Below are 23,314 nucleotides of genomic sequence, written 5' to 3'. Positions count from 1 at the left end.
AGCAAGGAAGACTGTACTCGGAAGGACATTTCTCAGAAGTCATACCCAGCATCTCCTGTCAAATCCCACTGGCCCGAACTTAACCTCATCAGCCACATCAAGCAGAAGGCCAAGAAACAGAGTCTTTATTCCAGATTGTCATATGCCCAACAAAAACTGAGAGACACACAGTAGCCTCTTTCACAAGAATGAAAGAACTCTTACACAGAATTGGGCATTTTATGTCAAGAAATGCTTCTGTAAAAGATTATATAGGCAAATGAAACTACAGAAGCACTTACCAGTCCTTCTCATCTTGCCACAGTAACAGACCCAGAAGTGTACCTTTTGGATTTAAAAAAAAACCACCACCACCATACCCTAGCCAAACCTTCTCAATCCATGGGCCCAGGCCCCACAGGGTCCCCTGGGGAAACTGTCCAGCTCTGGTCTTGCCCAATTCCTTGATCTCTTCCCTCATTACAGTGGGAGAGGAGCCTTCAGAGGTCCTGCCTATTGTCACTCGCATATGCCTGCCTGCCTGCCTTGGGATTTGCAAACTGCAAACAGGTGCCAAGCTGGATTTCTCAGAGTAGCCAGGGCAGTCTTCTGCCTGTAGAATTCCCCACAGGGCAGGTCATAGAGGACAATGCTGACTCAACTGTACCTGACACACTGAGGGCTTTCCCATCCGTCACTAACTACCATCTCAGAAATCATCTTGCTTTAGAGCTAAGGCAACCCTGTTGCTCCACTTAAATTCACCTGGGAAGCACTCTAAGCCTAAGGAACATGATGCCACCTCCCCCGTGCATCACCTTTACCCTTCTCTCTCCTAAGCTTCAAGGGCTCCTTATTTTGCCTCTGTAACTTGTTTCCTGAGCCACTTTCTTCTACCACTCACTTCTTCTACCTTTGTGACTTTCTAAATAAGGTTTCTCTTATAGTTTGAAAAAATTTGCTTGGGAAAGTTAAGAAAGGAAGTTTTGGCACCCTGGCGTGTGGTTCAGTTGGTTGGAGTGTTGTCCCTTACACCAAAGGGTTGCAGGTTCAATTCCTAGCCAGGGCACATATGGGAGGGAACCAATCAATATTTCTCTCTGTCTCTCACTCTCCCTTCCTCTCTCTCTAAAATCAATATACATATCTTCAGGGGAGGATAAAAAAAAGGAATCTTTGGCTTCACTGTGAATTCTCAAGTCTTACAGAAAAAAATGATTCTGCAACAGTTCAAAGAGAGAAACAAAGTATTTACTTTTCCCTTCTTCCATGCAGAAGAGAAGGAAGCATTGAGGATTATTTTGATAATAGAAACTAAACTCTAAACAAGAGCATCCAAGAATGATAACCACACTGCCTATTTTCCTTCACCCTGTGGTAATTGTACATGGAATCCATCCTTCCAATTAAAAGCTTTTATCAAGAGCCAGGGCAGAAAAGGGAGTGACTTTTACTAAATCTGTTTCATTACTTGGAGGCCATGTGCAGGTTTTTCCCAAGAACTTAGAAATAAGATTGCTTTCTGACAAGTTATCAAATATATAGAAGCATCTCTAACTTTAGAAAGTGCACGCTCTGTCCCCTTCCTTTAGACATATGCCCCCAGAGCACGAGGACACCCACCACACCTTGTTTGTAAGTGTAAAGGGCAGAAAATACAGAGCATCTTCAAGACAGGAATGGTCATTCTGTCATGATACAGCCCGACAAGGAAACACAATGTCAAGGTTACAATTAAGGAACTTGACCTGTATGCAGTGTTGTGGAAAGTGTTCATGAGCTAATGACAAGGCACCACAGCAGCTCGGAAGTCAGCAGCGCTGGCGGGAGTGTTTCCCAGCTTTGTGACTGTGAGCAAGCTCCTGGATCTCTCTGAGCTGCAGTTTGCTCAGCTAAAACATGGGCTAGTAGGAGGTCCGCCTCGCAGCATCCTGGAAAGATTAAACCCAGCACTTAGCCGGCTTGATGTTGAAACAGCATGGGATATGAACTAACTACAGTAGTGCAGCAGTGTTAGTAGTGTCAATAACACCTCATCTGTGTCATCAGACTGTATCAATGACCACATCTCACTGCACTGTGCTAGCAGCTCAAAGGGAAGGAAACAGCCGACTGTCAGCAGCAGCTCCCTTCAGGGAATGAGGCAGGCAGTGCAGGAGGTAGGATGTAAGCCTTAGCGAGATTTTTATTTTAATTTAATTTTTTAAAAGATTTTATTTATTTTTAGAGAGGGAAGGGAGGGAGATAGAGAGAGATAGAGAGAGAGAGAGAGAGAGAGAGAGAGAGAGAGAGAGAGACATCAGTGTGCAGTTGCTGGGGGTTATGGCCTGCAACCCAGTCATGTACCCTGGCTGGGAATCGAACCTGGGACACTTTGGTTCCCAGCCCATGCTCAATCCACTGAGCTACACCAGCCAGGGCTAATTTTATTTTTTGTCGCTGTCTTTTTCTTCTAATACTAGCTCATGTTACTTTTACTATAAAGTTTTTTTTTCCAAGATTGGTCTCTAGGAATTAAACTTTAATTGCATCTCTGAATGGATTAGAACAGAGTTACATAAAACTGGGGGTGGGGATGATCCTAAGTCTGAGCAGCTTAGGAAGAACAAGGATAGCAGAGGTGGCACAGGCATCCAAGCAGCTCCCAGGGAAGAGGCAATTTGGGCTCCTAGACCCGTATATGCCAGTGTGTCCTCCAGGCTCCTCACTTGGCTTTCACTCTGCATTTCAGCCTGAGGTTTGTGCCCCCAAAACTGCTGTGCCTCAGAACACGATAGATTTGGAGACAGCATCTTTGAAGAAGGAACTCAGGTAAAATGAGGTCACCAAGGTGAGCCCTAATCCAATATGACAGGGATCCTTAGAAGAAAATGAAATTAGGACACAGACACAGAGAGCGACCATGTACAGACACAGGGAGGAGAGGACGGCTATCTGCAAGTCAAAGGGAGGCCTGAGAAGAAGCCAACCCTGTCCACACCTTGATCTGGGACTTCGAGCCTACAGAGTTCTGAGGATAAATGTCTGTCGTTGGGGCCTTCAGGTGTGGTGCTCTGCTCCAGCACCCCAAGATGGCTAATACACTTTGTTGATGAGTATCCTCTCCTATGTGAACTTTACATTTTCTACGAGTAAACCCATCAATCTTTCCCTTATGGCTCCTGGGTTGTCATTTGTTTTAAATCTTAATTTGAAAGGACACTGCCATCCCACCATTATTAAGATATATCCACAATGCCTTCTGATGCTCTTTATCATTTTTCTTATTACTATTGTGATTGTTGTATGTGGTATCTCTTGTCTAAGTATTTATCTGCAGTTTATTTCTGCAATTCATTTGTAGTTATGTCCTAATCTCTGGGGTAGCCCATGGTCTATATCACTTTTTACACTCATAAAAATATTGAACTTATGTTACAAAAGTATATTTTAGGCATAGGAAGATGTTCATGATACACTTTTAGATGATAAAAAAGCAAATTATCTTTTAAATACATATTTTTCAAAAAACTATACAAACACACACTTTGTGGTTATTGAAAAAATTATGGAACAGGCAACACTAAATTATTAGTAACAGCCACCCTTGGGTGACAGAATTTTTAATGCTTTCAGTATTTCCTAAGTGTCTTTACTGAATATGTATGACTTAAATGATAATAATTTAAATGGAATCCTACTGCATTCCAAGGGCTGGGTGGGTCAGAGAGTGGAATACAACTCTGTGCCAAAGTACAGAATCTGACAGCGAGGTTCTGGGCTTCACACCAATTCTTCACAGGATCAGGGTGACCTTGGGCAAGTTATCTGACTTTCCCTGCCTCAGTTTCCTCATGTATAAAAGGGCAGCAAGAATAGTCAGTCTCTCTCTTGGTGCTATAGAAATACATTTCTGATTTATTTTAAGGAAAATAAAGTGTAATAGATATAGAGTCAAATTTAGAAGATGAAATCTGTTTCCCAACAGTGTGAATGTACTTAACACTACTGAACTAATGGTATACTTAACACTGGTTAGGATGGCAAATTTTATATTTTGTGTTTTTTGCAACAATAAAAGAAAAACAAATTGGACTATGTTTAAAAAGGGAAGAGTCTCTCACATGGGGTTGTTATGAGGACTGTTTGGGAAGAGAGTGCACGTCAAAGTTCTTGGAACAAACAACAAGCATCAGTCGATGTGCCGCGATGCCGCACCGGAGAGTTGGGGGATGGAGGAGACGGGGCACAGCCTACCATCAGGACGGGTGTGTGGGCAGAGCAGGGGACAGGCACAGCAAGGCTTGTGGAGGAGCTAGGTTTCAGAAGCTCTGCTCCTCCATATCAGGTACCGTGCACCTACTTTAGAAAGACCAGGAGTGCCTGTGTCACAGAGCTTTGTAACAAGGGAGTGATGTACGTTATTACCAAAGTTTTAACCAAAGTTCTGTTCATGAAAACACTTTTCCAAAGGCAGTTGTCAACCTCAGGAGGAAGGGGGATTCCTCATGAGGAACAGGAGAGCAGCCATGACAGAGCAAAACACCATCTCTGCCACCAGCCCTCTATGCAGAGATGGCCCACAGCCAAGGCAGCAGGTCACAGGAGTTGCTTTCTGTCCCTCACACTGCCTTGAAATAGCCTACGCTGGAGGGGTTTTCTCTCCCTTTCTTTTTTGAAAAATATACACCCCAGAGCAACTCTCAGACCTCCGCTGCCCCACTTGGAGAAAGTGCAGCTGAGTCACTGGGCCTCTGAAGCTACCAGTGCACAACAGGGCTCGAAAATCAATAGGACTCTGAAGTCAGCCCGAGTGCTGAGACCTCTGCACCCAACTCTGGTAGGTGGACATTAGCAACAGCTTTCATAGCATGAAATATGCAGGTTTATTTTCCAAGCAGCCTCAAAATTCTGTAGTGGAGCTATTTTCTAAGATGTAGAAGTGAAATTTGGCTGCAGAAGTGGCTCCCAGACAATCACAGCTGTGTCTGCAGACAGCACAAGAGACAGCTGGACTCTGGAAACTGGATGGAACATGATCCCAGCATGTTTGCTCACTGAGAAGTAGCACAAGACTATGGCCAAAACAATGCACCCTAAGTGCCCTGTTTGAATCCTAATGGCATTGGTAATGACCTTTGGTACCATTCTGCAATGATCTTTTGGTACCATTCTGCAACTCCTTATGCCTCAGTTTTCACAAAAATACAGTGCCCTAACTCAGCAGGGGCTGCTGTGAGGATTAAGTGAGAGAGGAGGAACAGGACACACTGGGGTTTCCTTTTAGTCATATAAGCAAAGGGAGTTACCTACTCTTACCAAAAATTCATAATATGCAAAGGCGCAACTGCTGGAAAGCAGAAATCATGGAAGTTAACTTCTTGTATAATCTATTGGTTATTAAATTTTGCACTTTTTCTGAAATAAGACTTTTGAGGAAGTCTTACGAATCTTAAAAAAGTCACAAGAAATCTGGAAGAGAACTCAAAAGAAGCATTTATATATATGGACCTAATGAACACAGGATGAACAACAAGAAGTATTTTTGGTACAACTCCTGATTCCTCCATCTTTCTCCTCCAGCAGGCAAAGCCTAAAAGAGGAAAAGGCCTGGGGTTTTCTTTTCAGGAGGAATGAGGAAGGGGATTCCCCGTGCACAGGGAACAGGGAAGGACCCCAGAGCAAAGGAGGACAAGTGTCAGGGATGGCTGGAGCTGGAGCCTCAAGAAGGCCAAAAGTCACACACAAAATGGGGGGGGGGGGGGCTAACAAGCGACACTGGGGCTTTACAAGCCCAAATTCTGCCTGCTGAGGGACCTTCACACAGAAACTTCAACATACAATTTGCACACACACACACACAAAGAAAACACCATCATGCACCAATGAGAATCCCCCAGACAACACGCAAGGTACTTATGTTTATATCAAGGCACTAAATATGACCAAAACAATTCCAGAAATGTGGATTTATTTCCATAAAAAGCCTTCCAAAAGCATAAAAATTAAGTCACATGTAAGTCTCTTTTGCAGGCCTTCCCTTAATGGAGTAAAATGACACAGAATCTGGCTGTTCTAGAAATTCCAGGCTGCCAGGTTGTTATGCTAAGAGTGAAATGCCAGCGCATTCTTCCCTCTCTCCTTGAAGTGCGTGGAAAAGAAAGACTTAATGGGATAGAACCTTTCACTCACCAGCTTAAGAATTCTCTAGGAAAATATGCAATCCCTTTAAATGTTCACAGGCAGTTTCCAGGGGTTGCTCAGGAAGTGATGGAAATAGAAAACAGTTGAAATAAATAAATGATGATTTTTGAAGGCAGGTTCTTTAGAATGTTTTCTTCAGTATTTAACACATCTTAGGTGCAGAGACTAAACAAGTGTCCTTTCTTGTGTTCCCTCCCTCTCTCTATCTTTCCTTTCCCTCCTCCCTCCCTTCCTTCCTTTCTGTGCAGTGAGGCAGGGGGGCAGTTTGAGCTGCTGTGCCCACCTTAGTGGAAAGACACAGAACAGCACCCAGATCTCCCACAGTCACACGAGCCACTGGCATTCTCGATGTGTGTTTCTTTCGGCTGTGCTTCGGTGAAAGATTACATCTGAACAGACGAGACTCGAAACAGGCATCTGTTGTTTTGGCAGCAGCACCCACTTCCCAGCTTCCTGGCTTTGATAACCATACCCTGCGTCTGCTTTGGGAAAATGCCCGCATTGCATCCTCTGTGCCCCAGGAGAACTAACTCTACCTCTGCTCCAGGGAGGGTGCCTCAAGCTTACACTTGCTCTGGCAATGAGGACTGGCTGATGGGTGTGCATGGGACCCCAAAGAAACAATGCACTCTGATAACACTTCAACTAAGACATCTGGGACAAAGATGGCACACTTTTCCTACTGCATTTGGGGCAAGAGATGTGGATTGGCAACCACTGACAACAACACGGCATAGGTTTTAAGAAAGTAACCAACTGCCTGAGAGGCAGCAGGCTCCAAAAATAAGAAATCTGGTGACATTATTTAAGGCCTAATTAGGCTGTCCCCATCATCCAGAACTTCTCAGATACATAAGCCATTCAATTCCTTTCTGGATTATGCTTGGTTCAAATTTTACCTTTAATTTGTGTGTTTTAACCAGAAGAATTGTAGCCAATAGAGTTTCACAGCTAAATCCAAGTTTCCAACCAACAGGAAAATCTTTCTTTAAAGGTGCTCTAATATATTATGATTTCAGAAAATTTCTTCTTCTTGGTGGATGAGAGATAAAGAGATTGATAAGAAACACAATCCCACCGTAGCTGGTATGGCTCAGTGGGTTGAGTTCTGGCCTGCGAACCAAAGGGTCACCAGTTTGATTCCCAGTCAGGGCACATGCCTGGGCTGTGGGCCAGGTCCCCAGTAAGGGGCATATGAGAGACAACCACACATTGATGCTTCTCTCCTTCTCTATCTCCCTCTCTTCCCCTCTGCCTAAATAAATAAATAAAATCTTTTTTTAAAAAAGAGTTTGTTTTAAACACACTTTAAACATCCATCATGATGTCTATTTATTATTTATGAAAGCAAATCCTTTATAAAGCTTCCTGTGGTACGGGGACAAATACGCAGGGTTACCCCAGGCTACAAGGAGCCAGGAGCCAGTCACATTGTGCGTCTCGGAAAACACCCTACCTTGGACTCAGCCTGTTTCACCTAACCACCACCTAGCGGCAGTGTGCTTAAATAACAGGGATAGTTGAGCATTCCATCAATATGTTTAAAGTGACCCCCAGTGACATCAAGGTCATTTGGTGGCAGGAAATCAAAACAAGATCTCCCCACCACAATGGGAGAATTAATAACCAGGAAATTAAGACACCTAGTTCTTAATTTGGGTGAAGTTGAAGTAACTATGGAATGTGGGCAAATGTTAATAGCAACCTACAGCAATTTCCAGTGAATGGAGCTCTTACCATTAGAAGTGGACAAGGTCAGTCCAGGTGGTACAAGAAAAGGCCATACTGAGGACGACATGGCTAAACAGAGGCTTGAACTGAAAGGAGGATGCAAGTCATGCAATTACCTAAGCAAAAAGCATTGCAGGTGGAGGGAAAAACAAGTGCAAAGGCCCTGAGGCATGGCCATATTTGGCTTCTCAGGTACAAAGAAGAGGCTAGTGTGGCTCAAGCAGAGGAGCAAAGAGTAGGTAGCAAATAAATGTGTTTGGAGAGGTGGGCAGGCATCAGACTCCATAGGGCCCTGCAGACCATGGTCAGAACAAAAATCTGTTTATAGGTTGACAAGAAGCCATTGGAAAATTTAAAGTAGGAGCACAATGTGGGTTGCTTTAAAGGGATCACTTACTCTAATGACTGTGTGAAGAGCTGATTACAGAAGGCCAAGAGTGTCAGCATGAATAAGAATAGAAGTCTCCTGGAGCAGCCTGGACAAGTGTGAGGGTGGCACGGCAGGTGGTGCCAGACAGATAGATACAGAGAGAGACTGAGCCGTGGAGACGTAGAGACACACAGATACAGATGACATACACACACATACAGAGATATGTGTATCATATATGTATATGATACATATATAGATATGTATATACGTATGTATATCTCCATCTCACAACCACATTTAGAGCAATGATAAAGCCTTTAAAATCATTGAATAAAATTATTATTTTTCATGTAAAAACAATATGAAAGGGGACCCAAAAGCAGAATTTATTTATAAAAAATTATGTACTTATTCTTACATGTTTAAACTTCAGTCACCTTCAAAGAACTCTCCATTTGATGCAATATACCTATAGAGACATTTTTCCACTGTTCAAAACAGTTTTATTTCTTTTTTTTAATTTTGTTCAAGTACAGTTATCTCCATTTTCACCCCATCACAGCCCCCTGCCCCACCCATCCCTGCCTCCCACCCTTGAATCTACCCCCCTTTGGCTTTGTCCATGTGTCCTTTACACATGCTCCTTGATGGACCCTCCCCTATTTTCCCCCATTATCCCTCCCCGCCCCTCTGGTTACTGTCAGCTTGTTCTTTATTTCAATGTCTCTGGTTATATTTTGCTTGCTTATTTGTTTTGTTGATTAGGTTCCACTTACAGGTTCAAACCGGTTTTTGAACTCATCGATTTTGATGCCTTTTAGTGGTTCTGATTTTTTTGTTGTTTCACCTCTTCCACACAGACAAACTGTTTCCTTTTAAGGACTTTTTTCATCCAGGGAAACAAAAAACAACATTGATCAGGGAGAGATAGGTGAATAAGGAGAGTAAGGCATGGGGGTCATGACATTTTTGGTCAAAAACTGCTGAACACTCAGTGAGGTGTGGGCAGGTGCGTTCATAAATCACCTATCATAAAATGGGTAAATGCACTGAAAGAGTCTCCAAAGGTAAATTCAGTGAAGCCAAATACAGTTCCTCATAACATGAGTGGGTACACTGATACAGATGGGTTCCTAGAACACTCACCTAGTGGGGGAAGCCTGTACTACAAGGAGCCTGCCCTCTAGAAGGTAATTTCAGGTTTTTGGGTCCTCCCTTGCATAGGCAAGCACCATAGGCATACGGTAAAAGAAAAAAAAACTTGCAAGAGTAACATTCATGACTGAAGTTTAGAAGATGCAAACTCTTGATGTCAAAATACACCATTAGTGAACCAGGTAAATTTTATGTGCTCTAAAATATCCTGTGATCTTCTAAACTAGTTCTATGTTCCACATTCTATTTTATATATATATATTTCTAATATATATACAATATATATATTTCTAATATATATATATATATCCACACATACATACATATCCTTCTCAATTCAATTCACCCTCCAACTGATTTACTTCTTGAGATAAAAGGAGATACAGTATGACCACATTCTTGCAATACTACTTTAGTAGACAGCTGACTGTCCCCCAACTCCTTCTGCCCTCCTTCTTGGGCACAGAGACACCCATAATGTTCCTGAGACTCTACTGCAGCTGGACATGCCACACCACAAAATCTCCCTGACAAAATCAAAGTAGAAGTTGAGTGGCACTTCTGTCTTGCTTGTATACATTTCTTCCTGGACTCCTGCCCTTATTGTAGTCCTGCTGCTGGGATGTACATCATGCAAAGGGGAAACCCCTGTAAGGCAGGCAGAGGTTCTCAACCAGAGGGGACGTTGCCCTAGGGGACATGTAGCAATGTCTGGAGACATTTTTGGCTGTAATATTGGGGATGAGGACCAAATTGCTGGCATTCTCAGGGCAGAGACCAGAGAGGCCCTATGATGCCCAGGACAGCCCCCCACAACAAAGCCCATCCTGGCCCAGAATGTCAATGGTGCTGAAGTTGAATAAGTTTGCTCTAAGGCTGAGTTTCTCAACCTTTGTGCATAAGAAATACCTAAAGAGCTTCTTAAAATGTCAAGTTTGCTTCAGAAAATTGGGGATAGGGTCTGATTTTCTGCATTTCTAACAAGTTCCCTGGAATATGGTACAGCAAACAAGATGGAAAGACTAGAACTTGAGTCTCTGAAGGATCTTCTGGAGGTCCACTCTCCCCACTCTCTCCCCACCTACCTGCCCCCCGCCTCCAGTCTAGACTGGCTGAGTGTTCACACGGGACTGCTATTCCAACACACATGCCTGTGCACCTGAACATACTGTTTTCAGCTTGGGTCCCTGTGAGTATTTGGCCACCATGCAGCACTACGAATGTTAAACATGGACTTCGTTACATGGGAGAGAAACCATCTATCTTATTGAAGTTGCTCTAAGCTGGGTCTCTTGGTGGCAGAAGTTTGGTTTTTACTCTAAGTAGTGTGCTGCCATCTGCAAATAGTGGACATTTACAACTATGTTGCTGTTTGGCAAGAGACCTTACAAGTCCCAGAGGTGCAATTTTCCAGAAACAGAGAAAAGGCAAAGAGAAGAAAAAAACTAAGAGGATGGCTGCTAGAAATGTCTGAGGAGAGTGTGTTGTTACTGTCACAAACGGCCACCAGCTGACTGGCTTCACAGCCCTGGAGGTCAGAAGTCTAGAAGGGTCTCCACAGGCCAACATCAGTGTCAGCAGGGCTGCCTTCCTTCTAGAGGCTCTAAGGAAGAATAATTCCTTTTCCTTTTCTAGCTTCTAGAAGCTTTCTGAATTCTTGGCTCACGGCCCCTTCCTCTATCTTCAAAGCCGGCGACAGCAGGTTGAGCCCCTGTCATGCTGCCATCCCTCAGGTTCTAGCTCTCCTGCCTCCCTCTTCCACCTAAAAGGACCCTGTGATTACACTGGCCCATCCAGATAATCCAGGACAATCTCTCATCTCAACGTTCGCTGTTAGCCATCATAATTCCATCTGCAACTGAACCTCAGTCCCCCTTTGCCACATAATCGAGCATACTCACAGGTTCTGGAGATTAGGACAGGTTATCTGGGTGGGGCTGGGGGCATTATGCTGTCGTCCATAGTTTAGAAAGTAGGCGAGTCAGGCAGCCAGAGGTGGGGTGTAAATATGCCAATCTGGGAAACACAGGCAAGGTGTGGCAGGGAAAAGGGATGACAGGTCAAAAGAGAACAAAATGAGAGACTCTTCTGGTCACTCCACAGCTCCTCAACTGCCGAGTGATCCTAAAAAGCAAATGTGGCCTGCAGCTGAGTCAAGCAGAGGAGTTAAAGTGACAAAGGTGCTCCAGGAATCCTGGGCATGTTTATGCAGTCTGCCCTCACAAGGTTTGATATCCATGGCCTATAATGTTTCTGTAAATTAAACTTCTTAATCTAACTTTATGATAAGAGTGCTTGTCCTGTATTTCAGGTACTCCCTGGAGTGCAACATTCCAGAAAAGCAATTACTGGGGGGATTCATGGAAACGTGCATGGATTAGTAACAAACAACTGACACATGCAGGCAAAGCAGATCCCAGCACATCACTATTACCCTATCCTTGCAAAATCGCTGCAGAGTTATCAGTAGCTGTTTTCCCATTGTAGAGATGAGAAAACAAGGGCTCAGAGGCTACATATGCACCTATGTACACAAAGCAAGGTAGACCCAGAACTCAGATCCTTAATTTCTGATTCCCAGTTTAGCTTTATCTCTCAAAATACCACAAAGCTCCAAATAGCCAAAGAGTCCTATGACAGAGGCTCTCTGGCAGTTTGACTCAAATGTTTCCTCGGCTCCCCACACCTCCAGCCCCTCACAGAAGGCTTAACCTGGAGGCACAGGGAAGTAACAAGTCAAGCATAGGGCCTCAGTGTAATGGTTTGACTATAAAATGATGGTTATGCAGTTTTAATAATGTATTTAAAGAAACAAAATCCCAACTGATCTTGGAGCATAATAATCTACCAGGAATAATCCAAGTTCTCCTAAAACTTTGGCAGTGACAGCAACAAACAAAGGCCAGAAACCAAAAGTCACATGTTACAGTGAAAAAACACCCAGCTCCCAACAGCCTGCTATGTGACCCCGGGACTGCCGTCACTCACCGTTCTGAGATCTCCTTCTCTTTACTGGTTAAAATGGGATAACAAGGTGTCAGTCAACTTTATCAGACTGCTGTGCAGAATAAATGAGACAATGCTATGCATTATAGGGACCTTTTAGGGAGAATGTCAAACCCATACAGCTTGTTTGAGTGGGTTTATCTTTCTTAGACCCAAAATAACTTGCAGAAATAGTATGAGATAAAACTTAGAAAAGTTGTCAGCCAGAGTTACCAAAAGATGTGTTACTTCTTTTCAGAAATTTCTGGAAGACACCTTAGCACATAGAAGGCCTGCCTTTTATTCATTGTTTCATGATTAGTGATTAATAAACTACCATTATTGAGTGTCTATTGTGTGCCAAATACTGTTTTGCACATTGGCAACAAAGAAAATGGAAAAGACCCCTGGTCCTGTGTAGTTTACCTTCTAGTGAGACAGAGAGAGAGAGATGTAATCAGGATGATGGTGGAGAGCAGTACACACTGTGAAGAAAACAAAGCATCAGAAAAAGCTCAGATGTGGAGAAAGGTCTTTAAATTAGGAAGCTGGGACATATCTTTCTGAGGAGCTGAAATGGGAACAATCATCTGAAGGTTAGATAAGGAGACACCTTCAGCTTAGGAATCAGGGGACAGAGTATTGTGGGAGGGGACAACAGAGAATTAAAAGGCCCTAATGTGGGGATGAACTTGGACCCAGAACAGAAAGGAAGACACTTCTGTGTTGGGACAAGACCCTCCCATCCCTAATGAGCCTGTGCTGTGGGCATGCCAATCAGTATGCACACAGGGACCCAAAGCCCCTGGAGAGTAAAACTGCTTAATGACTGACATTAATTCCCATAAGCCCAGAAGACATCTCCATGGTGTGAAAGACCCCTGTGACAAGTAAAAGGACATGCTGTATGTTTGGTGCCAAACACTTGTAGTTTGAATCCCAACTCCCCATTTTGACTGCCCTGTGCCTCAGTTCACTCACCAGTAACACGTGGGCAAAACAGTACCTGTCTCACCAGATTCTTGTAAAGACTGAATGAATTCACTGCTTGGAACAGAGACTGGCACATGCATGCACAATTTGTGTTTACCACCACTACTGCTGCCCCCACTCTGACTACTGCTGCTACTGTTACTCCAGCTATTCTTACCACCACCAGTGTTACTACCACAGCTACTGTTACCACCACTGCTGTGACACCAATTGCTACTGTTGTCACCACTACTACTGTTGCCAGACCAATACTGTTGCCATGCTGATACTGTTATTCTTTCAGATCTAAATCTTCATCTTCATGGTGCAATAAAAATAACCATTACTTGTCCCTGTTTTGTATTTTGCTTTGTAACTACAGAAGTGCATCTAAATTTACTAACTTTTACCAACTCAACTGTTAATCTATACCTGACTGGGCACAGTCTTACTACCCCTAAATTCAGGATATAACCACCCCACCAAGGATTTATAACACTGTTTTTGAATCTAAATAGTAACAGTTGTCTTACCATCCTTTCCTCAGTCAGACAAAGTGTGGAAAATAAAGGAATCATATAAATGAAGCCCAGCACTTTGGCCATGCTCACATAAACAATATTTTCAGACCACTCTCAAGCACACCAGATGGATCTCAATCTAGCAACAAAGAACTCCAGTAAAAAAGGCTAGAGAGAAGGGGAGGACAGAAAGATGGAAAGAAGGAAATGCTATCCTAGAGAAAGAGGTCTTTCTCCATTTACTCTTCTATGTTAATGTCCCTCAGTAAAGTATTGAAATTTTGTTCTTATAAATCCCTTGCAATTTTTGCTAAATGTATTCCTAGTTATTTTGTCTCTTTGGCAATTCTATAAATAGAATATTTTCTCTCATTACATATTTTCAAAACTGCTGGTGTAGGCATATAGGAAAACTATAGATTTTGCACAATTTCCTTGCCAGTCACCTTAATAAATCCTCTTATTGTTCCTAATAGAGGTCATTGGTTATTTAGGTTTTCCAAAGAGAGATTAGCTTACAGGCAAATGGTGATAACTCTACCTCCCACTTTCTTATTCTTTTCCACATCTAACTATGTTATTTATTAATTCCTGAGCAGTAGTAAATAGCAGTGACAACCATGGGCATTTGGTCTTGCTCTGGAGTGTGGGAGTGTTTCTAGTATTATACCACTAAACGTGATGCTGGGTGTGGGAATGACCCTATTTCATCAGGAGGCTGATACAAAAAATCAGGAATAGATGTTTAATTTGATCAGATGTCTTTTTAGCATCCATTAAACAAAACCTAAAATTTTTCTCATTTGCCCATATTAAGAATAAATCAAATTATTAGATGTTTCTCAGATTAAACCATCCTTCCATTCCTGGAGTAAATCTCACTTTGTCAAGACTTTTCTGACCTTATAATCAGTTACTCGTCCATTTCTTTGCCCCATGAGCTCTTTCAGGTCACTGGACATGACTGATTCATGCCTGACCCAGCACACAGTTAACAATCAATACATGTTCAATGAATGAATAAGTACATGATTAAAATAAAGGCACTGATTCTCCCAAATTAACCCACTGTTCCTCTTCCTGGGTTAAAATCCTCAGAGATCTTGTGCCTATCCCAGAATGGCTCTGTATATGTTTAATGAAAATGAGGTTTAACTGACTCCCACCTCAATTTCTATGGGGACTCTATTCTTTATGGAACCAATGGGACTAACTCTGCTTCCCTACTCCTACCACCACCCCCAACCAAGGAGGGCAGGGGCTGCAGTGCCAGGACTGACTACAGAAGTGCTACATGATTGCTTTAGGAATGGGCATACAGCCCAACTGGCACCAAAGGCATCTACAGGAATTTCTTACAGAAGCTCTTAAGGAAAATTATTTCCAAAATAATCAATAAACATAAAATATATGTTTGTCTAGGGTCTCTGCTTACCAGCTTGCCTAAAATGTGGTGAGACAACTTGAGAATGAAGCAAGGTAGACACCAGCACGACAAAGAAGGGACAGAGAGAGGGACCTAGTGACATCATTGAGCTCCTAGATTTAGCTTTTTTTCTGAAGCCGATTACCCCCTAGACTTCCTAAGTGCATAAACCAATAAATTACCTTTTCTGTTTATAATACACTTTTATATCCCCAAGTAAAAGTTGAAAGAAGTTAAATGAAAGCTAACCTAACTAGTGTTTAAAAAAATCAACTGCCTGCTTTTAATTAATGGCAAGATGGGCTGAAAGGTTCCATCAGTGAATTATAATGTCAGATGAAAATTCCCAAGACAGTTACAGAGGTCCTTGCTAAACCACAGAAATCAGTGGAATCAAGAGATTACTGTAACAGGTTGATGGTTCAGTCAGTTCCAGAGACACCATCACCGTCCATTATGTAAAAGCAAAATGTTTAAAACTTTCTGACATAGAGCCCTAGCAATCATCTATTCCCCTAAAGTCCCAAGGCCTCTCTCCTGACTTGATTTCAAAGTGAAAATAAAAATAAATTAATGCGATGATGGCAGAGACCACCAGCAAAAGCAGTCAAAACTCAAGATAGGGGGTCTCATGGGGGTCTTCCGGAACAGTCCTACATCCTCAAATGCTTCAGCTCTGCAGAAAAAGGAAAGGCAAGCACACTCTGTCCCAGGCAAAAAGCAGTGACTTCTCCAGTCGGCTTGAGGAAATGTCAGTGCGCCCCTTCCACAGGTCCTCCCCATCCTGGAGAACCCCGGCTTCCATCCCCTCATGAAATCAGATGCTTCTCTTCCTTCTGCTCAAGTTACAAGACCAAATTCTGGAATCCAGTTTTGATTATTCTCTGGAGAGCTACTTAAGAGCTGCTTCAGGGTTTGAAATCCCTCATTCAGACATAATCTTGAAATAAAAGACTATTCAAATGAAAAATGCATTACAGCTTTCTCTTTGGGACCTTCAGGACTGATGAGGTAAAAGGAAGAAATTGAAGGAAAATGAAGAAGAAAAGCAAAGAAAAAAGGAAAACTGGGAGAAAAAGAGAGGAAAGAAGGCGAAGGGGGAATCTGCTATGTCACAAACTCTGTGGGGCACTTTGAATACCATTTCATTTCATCTTCACATAATCCTTTGGAAGTAATATGGAGCCCATCAGGCAGATGAAGATACTGAGGTTTGGTGACATTAAGTAACGTGTCCACTTTTACACAATGAGGATGAGTGGATTCTGAATCAAAGATACAGAAACATGCTCCCAACAGTGGTGTTCCTACTCTACCATTTTCTTCCTCTGAGTAACACAGAAATTGGTTCTAGAACCAAAGTATTTTAGTGAATGCATGGGCAGGCCCTATGGAGACAACATCACCTCATCACCTAAAAAACAAAGATGAAAGAGACAGAGGTTAATTAAGTAACCTGATATCCAGCAGGGTAGTATGTGGCAAACTGAAACCTAGAACCCAATTTTTTAAACTCTGGCCAGAATCTATTATTTATAAGCACAATTTATCTGTATGGATCAAATATGGGCACTGTTGATCAGTAAATGAACAACTGAGAATTTTTATCACCTTCTAGAAAATGTTCATTAGGAACAAATGGGAAATGTATTTATGAATTGTCTTTTTCTGCTTCAATTGCCCTGTTTACATACAGCCTCTTTTGTTGTTGCAAAATATCCAGGAGGTATTTCCCCCATGCTGTTGCAAGATCTGGGAAAAGGTCTAAACTAAAACAGCACATATAAGCAACAATTCTGACAACTGCAAAGGGGCTAGGTATGCCTATTACTTTCTGAAATGGGCTTAAAGCAGTGGTTGCCAACTGGTAGCCGGCTGGCAGTATTCAGCCCAGAGATGGGTTCTGTTTGCCTCACACTGTTGGCCTACACGATACTTTTAAGAAATTTCATTCTGTTTCCAACATTTAAAACCAGATTTCACATTAAAACCTAATGTCCACTTCCTCTTACCAAGTGGGAGAGCCGGTAACCCTGACACAACATCTGAGCAGGACAAGAGAAGCCAGAAACAAGGGGTGGCCACCCCTTCAGACAGAACATACACACCCCGCTTTCTTCCAGCTGCTTCACTCCACTCGTTTAGAGGATCCCTGTGGGCCCTCAGTGACCCCAGGCTTAAAGGGTTAAGCAGATAGAGATGGCAAAGCCAATGTTCTCCAAAGCATACCCAGTAAAGAAACATTTCAGCCAGCGTTATGGCAGCACGACAGAAAGAAAAGCACAGGAGACCAATGTGATTTGGGAAATGGGAAAACCCAGTTTGGGCCCATTTGGGTTCCTGTTGTAGCACACCCATTATTTGTTTAGAAAATATATTCACTTGTATTATTTCCTTTATTCCTCCCAACAATCCTGCAAGGAAGAAATTACAATCAGATAAACAAACTGAAGCTTAGTGATGTTAAATCAGTTATCCAACCAAGATCATCAACTAGTAAGTGACAAAGCCAGATTTTGAATGCAGTTTGGTTCTGCTACAAATACTGTGCTTTGGAAATAATAAAAGAACACTTTGAGGCCCTCAAGGCTTATTTCCACCTCAGGGCCTTTGCTTTTGCTATCCCCTCACTTGAAAACCTCTCCACCCAGATCTTCACATGGGAGGACCTCACTCCTTCACTTCATTTCTATCACCACCACAGAGAACAGCTCCCTGATTATTTGATTTAAAGTACAATAACACATGTGTGCACCAGTCATTCTCTAAGCCCCTGTTGCTCAAAGTGAGGCCCAGGAACCAGCAGTATCATTATCACATGGGAAGTTAGAAACATGTGATGTGAGGTCCTTCCCCAAACCTGCTGAATCAGAATCTGCAATGTTAACAACATCCCCAGGCGATCTGTGCATGTTTACAGTTAAAACCACTGCTCTACAGGAGCCCTGCCCAGTGGAAATGAAACCTGAGTAGTAACTGTAACTTTAAATGTTTTGGCAGCCACATGGAAAGGGAAAAAGAAAGACTATTGGTTGCTGTCTCCCCTACCCCACCCCCTGCTGAAACGTCAGTTCCAGAACAGGTGCTTCATCACTCTTGCTCACCACTTTATCCTGGGTACCTGAAATAGTACTAGACACATGGTAAATAATAATAAATATTTGTTGAATATAAGAATAGAGGAAGAAGAAGACCTTTCTAGTGTGTTACGTGCAGCAGTGTGGGGCAGGGGTAGAAACTCTGCAATGGGACAGACTTGGTCAGCTCACCTTGGACTAGCTGAGAAACCTTGAGCAAGTTTTTACCTTGGAAGCCACCTGTGAAAGAGGAGAGTTGCTGTTGTGCTCACAGCCTCATCATGACACTCAAATGTGATCACATGTTTATAAAGTGCCAGCCACCACAATGACAGGCATTCAATAAATGCCAGTGCCTTGTCCTTCTTCCATCTCTCAGGATACCCAGGTACGAAGAATGCTATTGGCCACTTTCCTCTGGGGAGTATGACGGTGACTACTGACACCCTCTCCTGAGTTATCTTCCCCAAGCCAGTGGGACGTGTGTATTAACTGTATGCAGTAAAGACAACTTGAAACCATGGAAGATCACTTTCCATTGCCCTGGGGCTGAGTAGTTTTCAAAAAGCAAAGTGGCCATGGTCACTCTACAGTCTAAACCACAAGGAAGGCAACAGCTCCAGCCGCCTCTGTCAGTTTGCTCAGTTCTGCCATGACAGGCCTGCCACAAGGTCCCCTCCCTTAGAGGGGTTTAAGGCCTCTGCCCAGAAAGCTTGTGGCAGCTTTTATTGAAAAGCACATTGTAGCTTTGCCCTTTTATTGTGGCGGTGGTGGGAGAGGGAGGGGAGGAGAGGGTTTAATATATACCCCCAAGCCCCTTATTAATAGTTGGCCTGAGTTGGTCCACAAAAAGAGGCTTGCTTCTCTGCAGCTATAACACAGACACCTAATCCAGGAGACTATCTTGGCCTGAAAAACTGATGCACATGTTCTAATCCCAAATGTTTTTAAATCACATCAGATCAACAGCACAGAAGAAAGCAAAGCATGGATTTACACACAAATGGAGTGACGCAGAATAAAGCTGCTAGGGCTGCTTAGCTGGATACGAGGAAAGCCCAGGCCAGCTCTGCAGGCAGCAGCCCCCATTTCTTCTTTCTCCCCCTCTTGCAGAAAACACAAACCTCAGAAACACTCTCAGAATTAGTAGGACATTGGGAAGCATAGTGAAAAGAGAAAAAAAAACAAACAAAAAAAAACCAAATAAGTGGGAGGGGGATCAAACCCTTGAATTAACCTGTGCCTCTTTAATGGGACACACAGAAGAGTAAGATTCCAGACAGGATACATGGAGTTCAGGGAACAAGTGGAACCATTTCCATCCAGAGGCTGCCACTGAAAAGATGGAGTCACGCCAGGGAACCAAAAGCAAGGGTGTCTGTTCCTGGTCTGAATCAATGCCACTGCTTCCTCCTCTCTACAATACAGTGAGGATGTCATGCCCTGTCCTTTCACGGAACAGAGAAATAGGAGCCTGTGACAGAGCTAAGGTAAATCCCACAGGTACCCTCAAAGCACTGCTATCCTTGGTAAGGCTGGAGAGATGACCAAGTCATCCCAGCACACGTGGCCGCTGTGGGTGGGAGGGCTTTCTGGGAGTCTTCTCAACAACCAGGCATCGGTGGCTACGATTCCCTCTGTGTCCGATAGATTCTTCTCCAGCACTTCCAGTCACATGGCTAAGCCATGTAGGGACCCACCACTGGTGAGAGCCTGCGGCAGGGGCTGAGGACACAGAGACAGCACATGGTCCTCAAGTTTCATCCACATCTCTGCAGTATAACATCTCTAAGGGTAGCCACCAAATGCTGACACTGAGCCCCAAACACCACAGTGCTGAAGTACCTTTCACAGCCAAGTCCTGACAGCCAGGCAGTTTATGTATCTTCTAGTCCAGCCCAATGTAAAGGAACATCCAAAAACCAGGCATCTTCCATCCTTTCTGTCAGAACGTTCTCCAGACCCTAACGTGGGGCTTCTGGACACGCATTCCACCACACCCTCCATCAACTATCAACTTTATTTCAAGTCAACTCAATTAAACACCCCCTTCTGCTTACAGCTGCTGCAAAGCTACCCAAACACATTTTGGAAACATCTGATCTTTATGCCTCCCTCTTCCCAAGAGTGCTTCTCACAAGATATAGGGCTTTAAAATTAGAAGTAGGGGGAAAAGCCAGTTACCCTCATAAGACCGAAGCTGCCCCCACAGAAGAAGCCAGGACCTTCCCACCACCAACAATTAACTGAACCCTCCCCAGACAGCATACCCTTTTTCTCTGCTTTGCTATGGTTGCACTAATCATCCTAACACCTTTTTAATGATAATTGCAAACTGGAAGTCATGGCTTGTGATGTTCTAAATACTGATTTTCCAGTTAAATTAGGCATTCACTGTTTTATATTTTGATAGGAAGGGGCTGTGTGAAGTCTCCTAAAATATTGCAATTAGTTTTGTGCGTTGAAAGAGACACGACTTTAACAGACAATTTGCTGTTTCCTTATAATGTGCTGGAATGTGCATAATGTTTATGCCTAAGTGTACTTGTCTCCAGCTTTCAAAGCACAAGGCATATTTTTTTAAAGTAGGGTGAAAAGCAATCACAATGCACACATTCATTATATATTTCTAAAGTTACTGCTAAAACTTTCCCAGGATGTAATTCAAACTTAGGAAGCCCATCTCTCTTCAACAGGAAAGCAACTTGTTAGGAAACAATCCTTATTTTACCTCTTGGCTCTGTTAACATGATAACATCACTTTAACAGGCAAAGCCTGTGTTTCTGTTTGACAATTGCAATTAATTACTGAGATGCAACAGAGATGGGGCCAGCCAGCCAGATCTGTTTTCCAAAGGGATATAAAACAGGAGGAAAGAGGGAAAGAAAAAAAGCAAAGCAGGTTTGCATTTGGGCATCCACACCAGTGTTGCTGATGTCATGGCTGGCAAGAAAGATGGGTTATAATTTATTTTACCTACGCTAACTTTCTAGTCCTCTGCTCTCCCCTTCTCTCACCGCTGGCAGAGGGTGGGGCAGGAGGGAGAGGAACATCTGACGAGAAGAAAGCTCCAGTCTTGCGAAAGGGCAGGGGTGCAGAGCAGGAGCACTCTCAGGGCACCACTGTCACGTCGACATTAATGCTCCAGCCACAAAGACAGCCCAGTGTTCATTCAGTTACAGGACGATAGAAAGTCCTGGAGATGGGAAACATCCTCTGTCTTTACTAGAAAGTCCAAACTTGCCAGCACCATCTTTTTAACTGTTCCCTGTTCATTTTGCTCCAACCTGAAAATACTTAAAGTTGGATTCCAGCCACGCAATGGGTTCGAGGGCAATTTTGAGAGATTCCCGGCCATCTCAAAGTCCTTTAGTTAGCAAAGCTGTCCTGCCTCACTCTTCAGCATGCCCAAAACACAGAAGCCCAGAGCCCCTCAAGAGCCTGGGTTGGGGAACACTCCGAGGGCACGAGGGCTGGGGACTCCGAGGCGTGAAGCTGCGCAGATTCAGAAAGCAGCCACCTGGACGAGGAGCCCAAGCAGACAGAGCCCGCTGCCACCTTCTGCCCTCTCCTTTAAATAAAGGGATTCCTAGCTGGGCCCCTACCCTCTCCGACGCGCCCCACGCGACCCGGCCAGGGTTCGCTAAGCCCTCACGGAGCGCAGGACCATCAGGACGGCGCCTGGACTTCCCTTCTGAGCCTCCCCACCGGCCGAGCCCAGGGTCCTACCTGTACCACTCCAGCCCCTTCTCATAGTTCCTGTCGAAGAAGTGTGGCTCTACGCCCACCGCCCGCACGTCCGGGTGTACGCGGATCGCCTCCAGCAGCGCGCGGGTCCCCCCTTTCTTGACACCGATGATCAGCGCCTGTGGCAGCTTTTTCTCCCCGTAGTCCGGGGTGCTGGCGTCGCCACCCCGCTCGCTGCTCCCGTTGGCTGCCCTCCGGCCTGCAAGCTCTTCGTCCGTGGTGCTAGACTCCTGCGCTTCCCTCTCCAGTAACGCGCTCTGCGCCGTGATCATCTCGCTGGGGGCCGGCGGGGGCCGGAGCCAGGCGTCCCGGGCGCCGCCGCCGCCGCCGCTGCCGCCGCTCGCCAGCCCCCAGCCGTCGGCTCCGGGGGCGGCAGGCTGCTCCCGGGACTCGGGCGGCTCCCGGAGGCTCGCGTTGTCCGGCGGCGGCGCGGGCGGCTGCGAGGGGGCGCCGAGGCGCACGGGGGGAGGCGGCAGAGAGGGTGGCGGCGGGCTCGGCGGGGGCTCGGCGGCAGCGCCCACCGGCTCCTGCAGTGCCAGGGGGAACTGCAGGGATCCCGAGCCGCCCAGGAGGCTGTAGCACAGGTAGGTGACGGACAGGGACAAGGTGCACATAAACAGCAGCTTCCGCGCCGGCGGCCCCTTAGTCAACGCGCCCGGTGGCGGCGGCGGGGCGAGAGGTGGAGGCGGAGGCGGAGGCGGAGGAGGTGCGGGCCACCGGGCCATCGCGGCTCCCCGCTCGCGGCGGCAGCGGCCCCCAGCGCTGCCCGGACATGGTTTCAGCCGCCGCCCCCGCCGCCGCCGCCGCTGCCCAGCCGCCCTGGCTGCATGAGGCGATCCCGCTGCGCCCCCGGCCCTGGCCGCTGTCCCGCTGCGCCGGGGGGAAGCCCGGCCGCATGGCCCCCTCCCCGCTCTGCCCGCGGGGTCCGGGTGGCCCCCACCCCCCCCTCAGCCTCTGGCAAGGGGACCGAGGGGGGCGCGCGGACCCGCCAGCTGCACCTGCTCTGCCTGCAGCGGCTCCTTTTCTCGGCTCGACCGTGAGTCCTGTTTCAGCCTCTGCCGCCGCTGCGCGCTGCTGCGGCCCCGAGTTCCTTCCCCGCTGCTAACTTTCTGCGGGGAGAGCAGAGCTGCGCTGAGGGGAGGTGGAGGGCCGGGCGCGCGCTTC

At 45.1% G+C, this 23,314-nt stretch overlaps 1 protein-coding gene across 1 annotated transcript in view; it reads right to left on the bottom strand.

The window, feature by feature from the left end:
* The window catches only part of HS3ST4 (heparan sulfate-glucosamine 3-sulfotransferase 4), a 405,808-nt gene extending 382,776 nt beyond the window's left edge, over positions 1 to 23,032 (bottom strand). Inside the window, exon 1 of the mRNA XM_045849117.1 lies at positions 22,133 to 23,032. Coding sequence (XP_045705073.1) covers positions 22,133 to 22,875 — 743 coding nt within the window. The 5' untranslated portion in view covers positions 22,876 to 23,032. The remainder of the gene's footprint in view (positions 1 to 22,132) is intronic.
* Positions 23,033 to 23,314: the final 282 nt, after the last annotated feature.

This window comes from Phyllostomus hastatus, unplaced genomic scaffold, assembly GCF_019186645.2.
Source record: "Phyllostomus hastatus isolate PE091 unplaced genomic scaffold, TTU_PhHast_1.1 phas_contig_64, whole genome shotgun sequence".
Classification (NCBI taxonomy): domain Eukaryota; kingdom Metazoa; phylum Chordata; class Mammalia; order Chiroptera; family Phyllostomidae; genus Phyllostomus; species Phyllostomus hastatus.
Note: the sequence above shows the minus strand (reverse complement) of the source record. Positions and strands in the feature narration are given on the sequence as shown.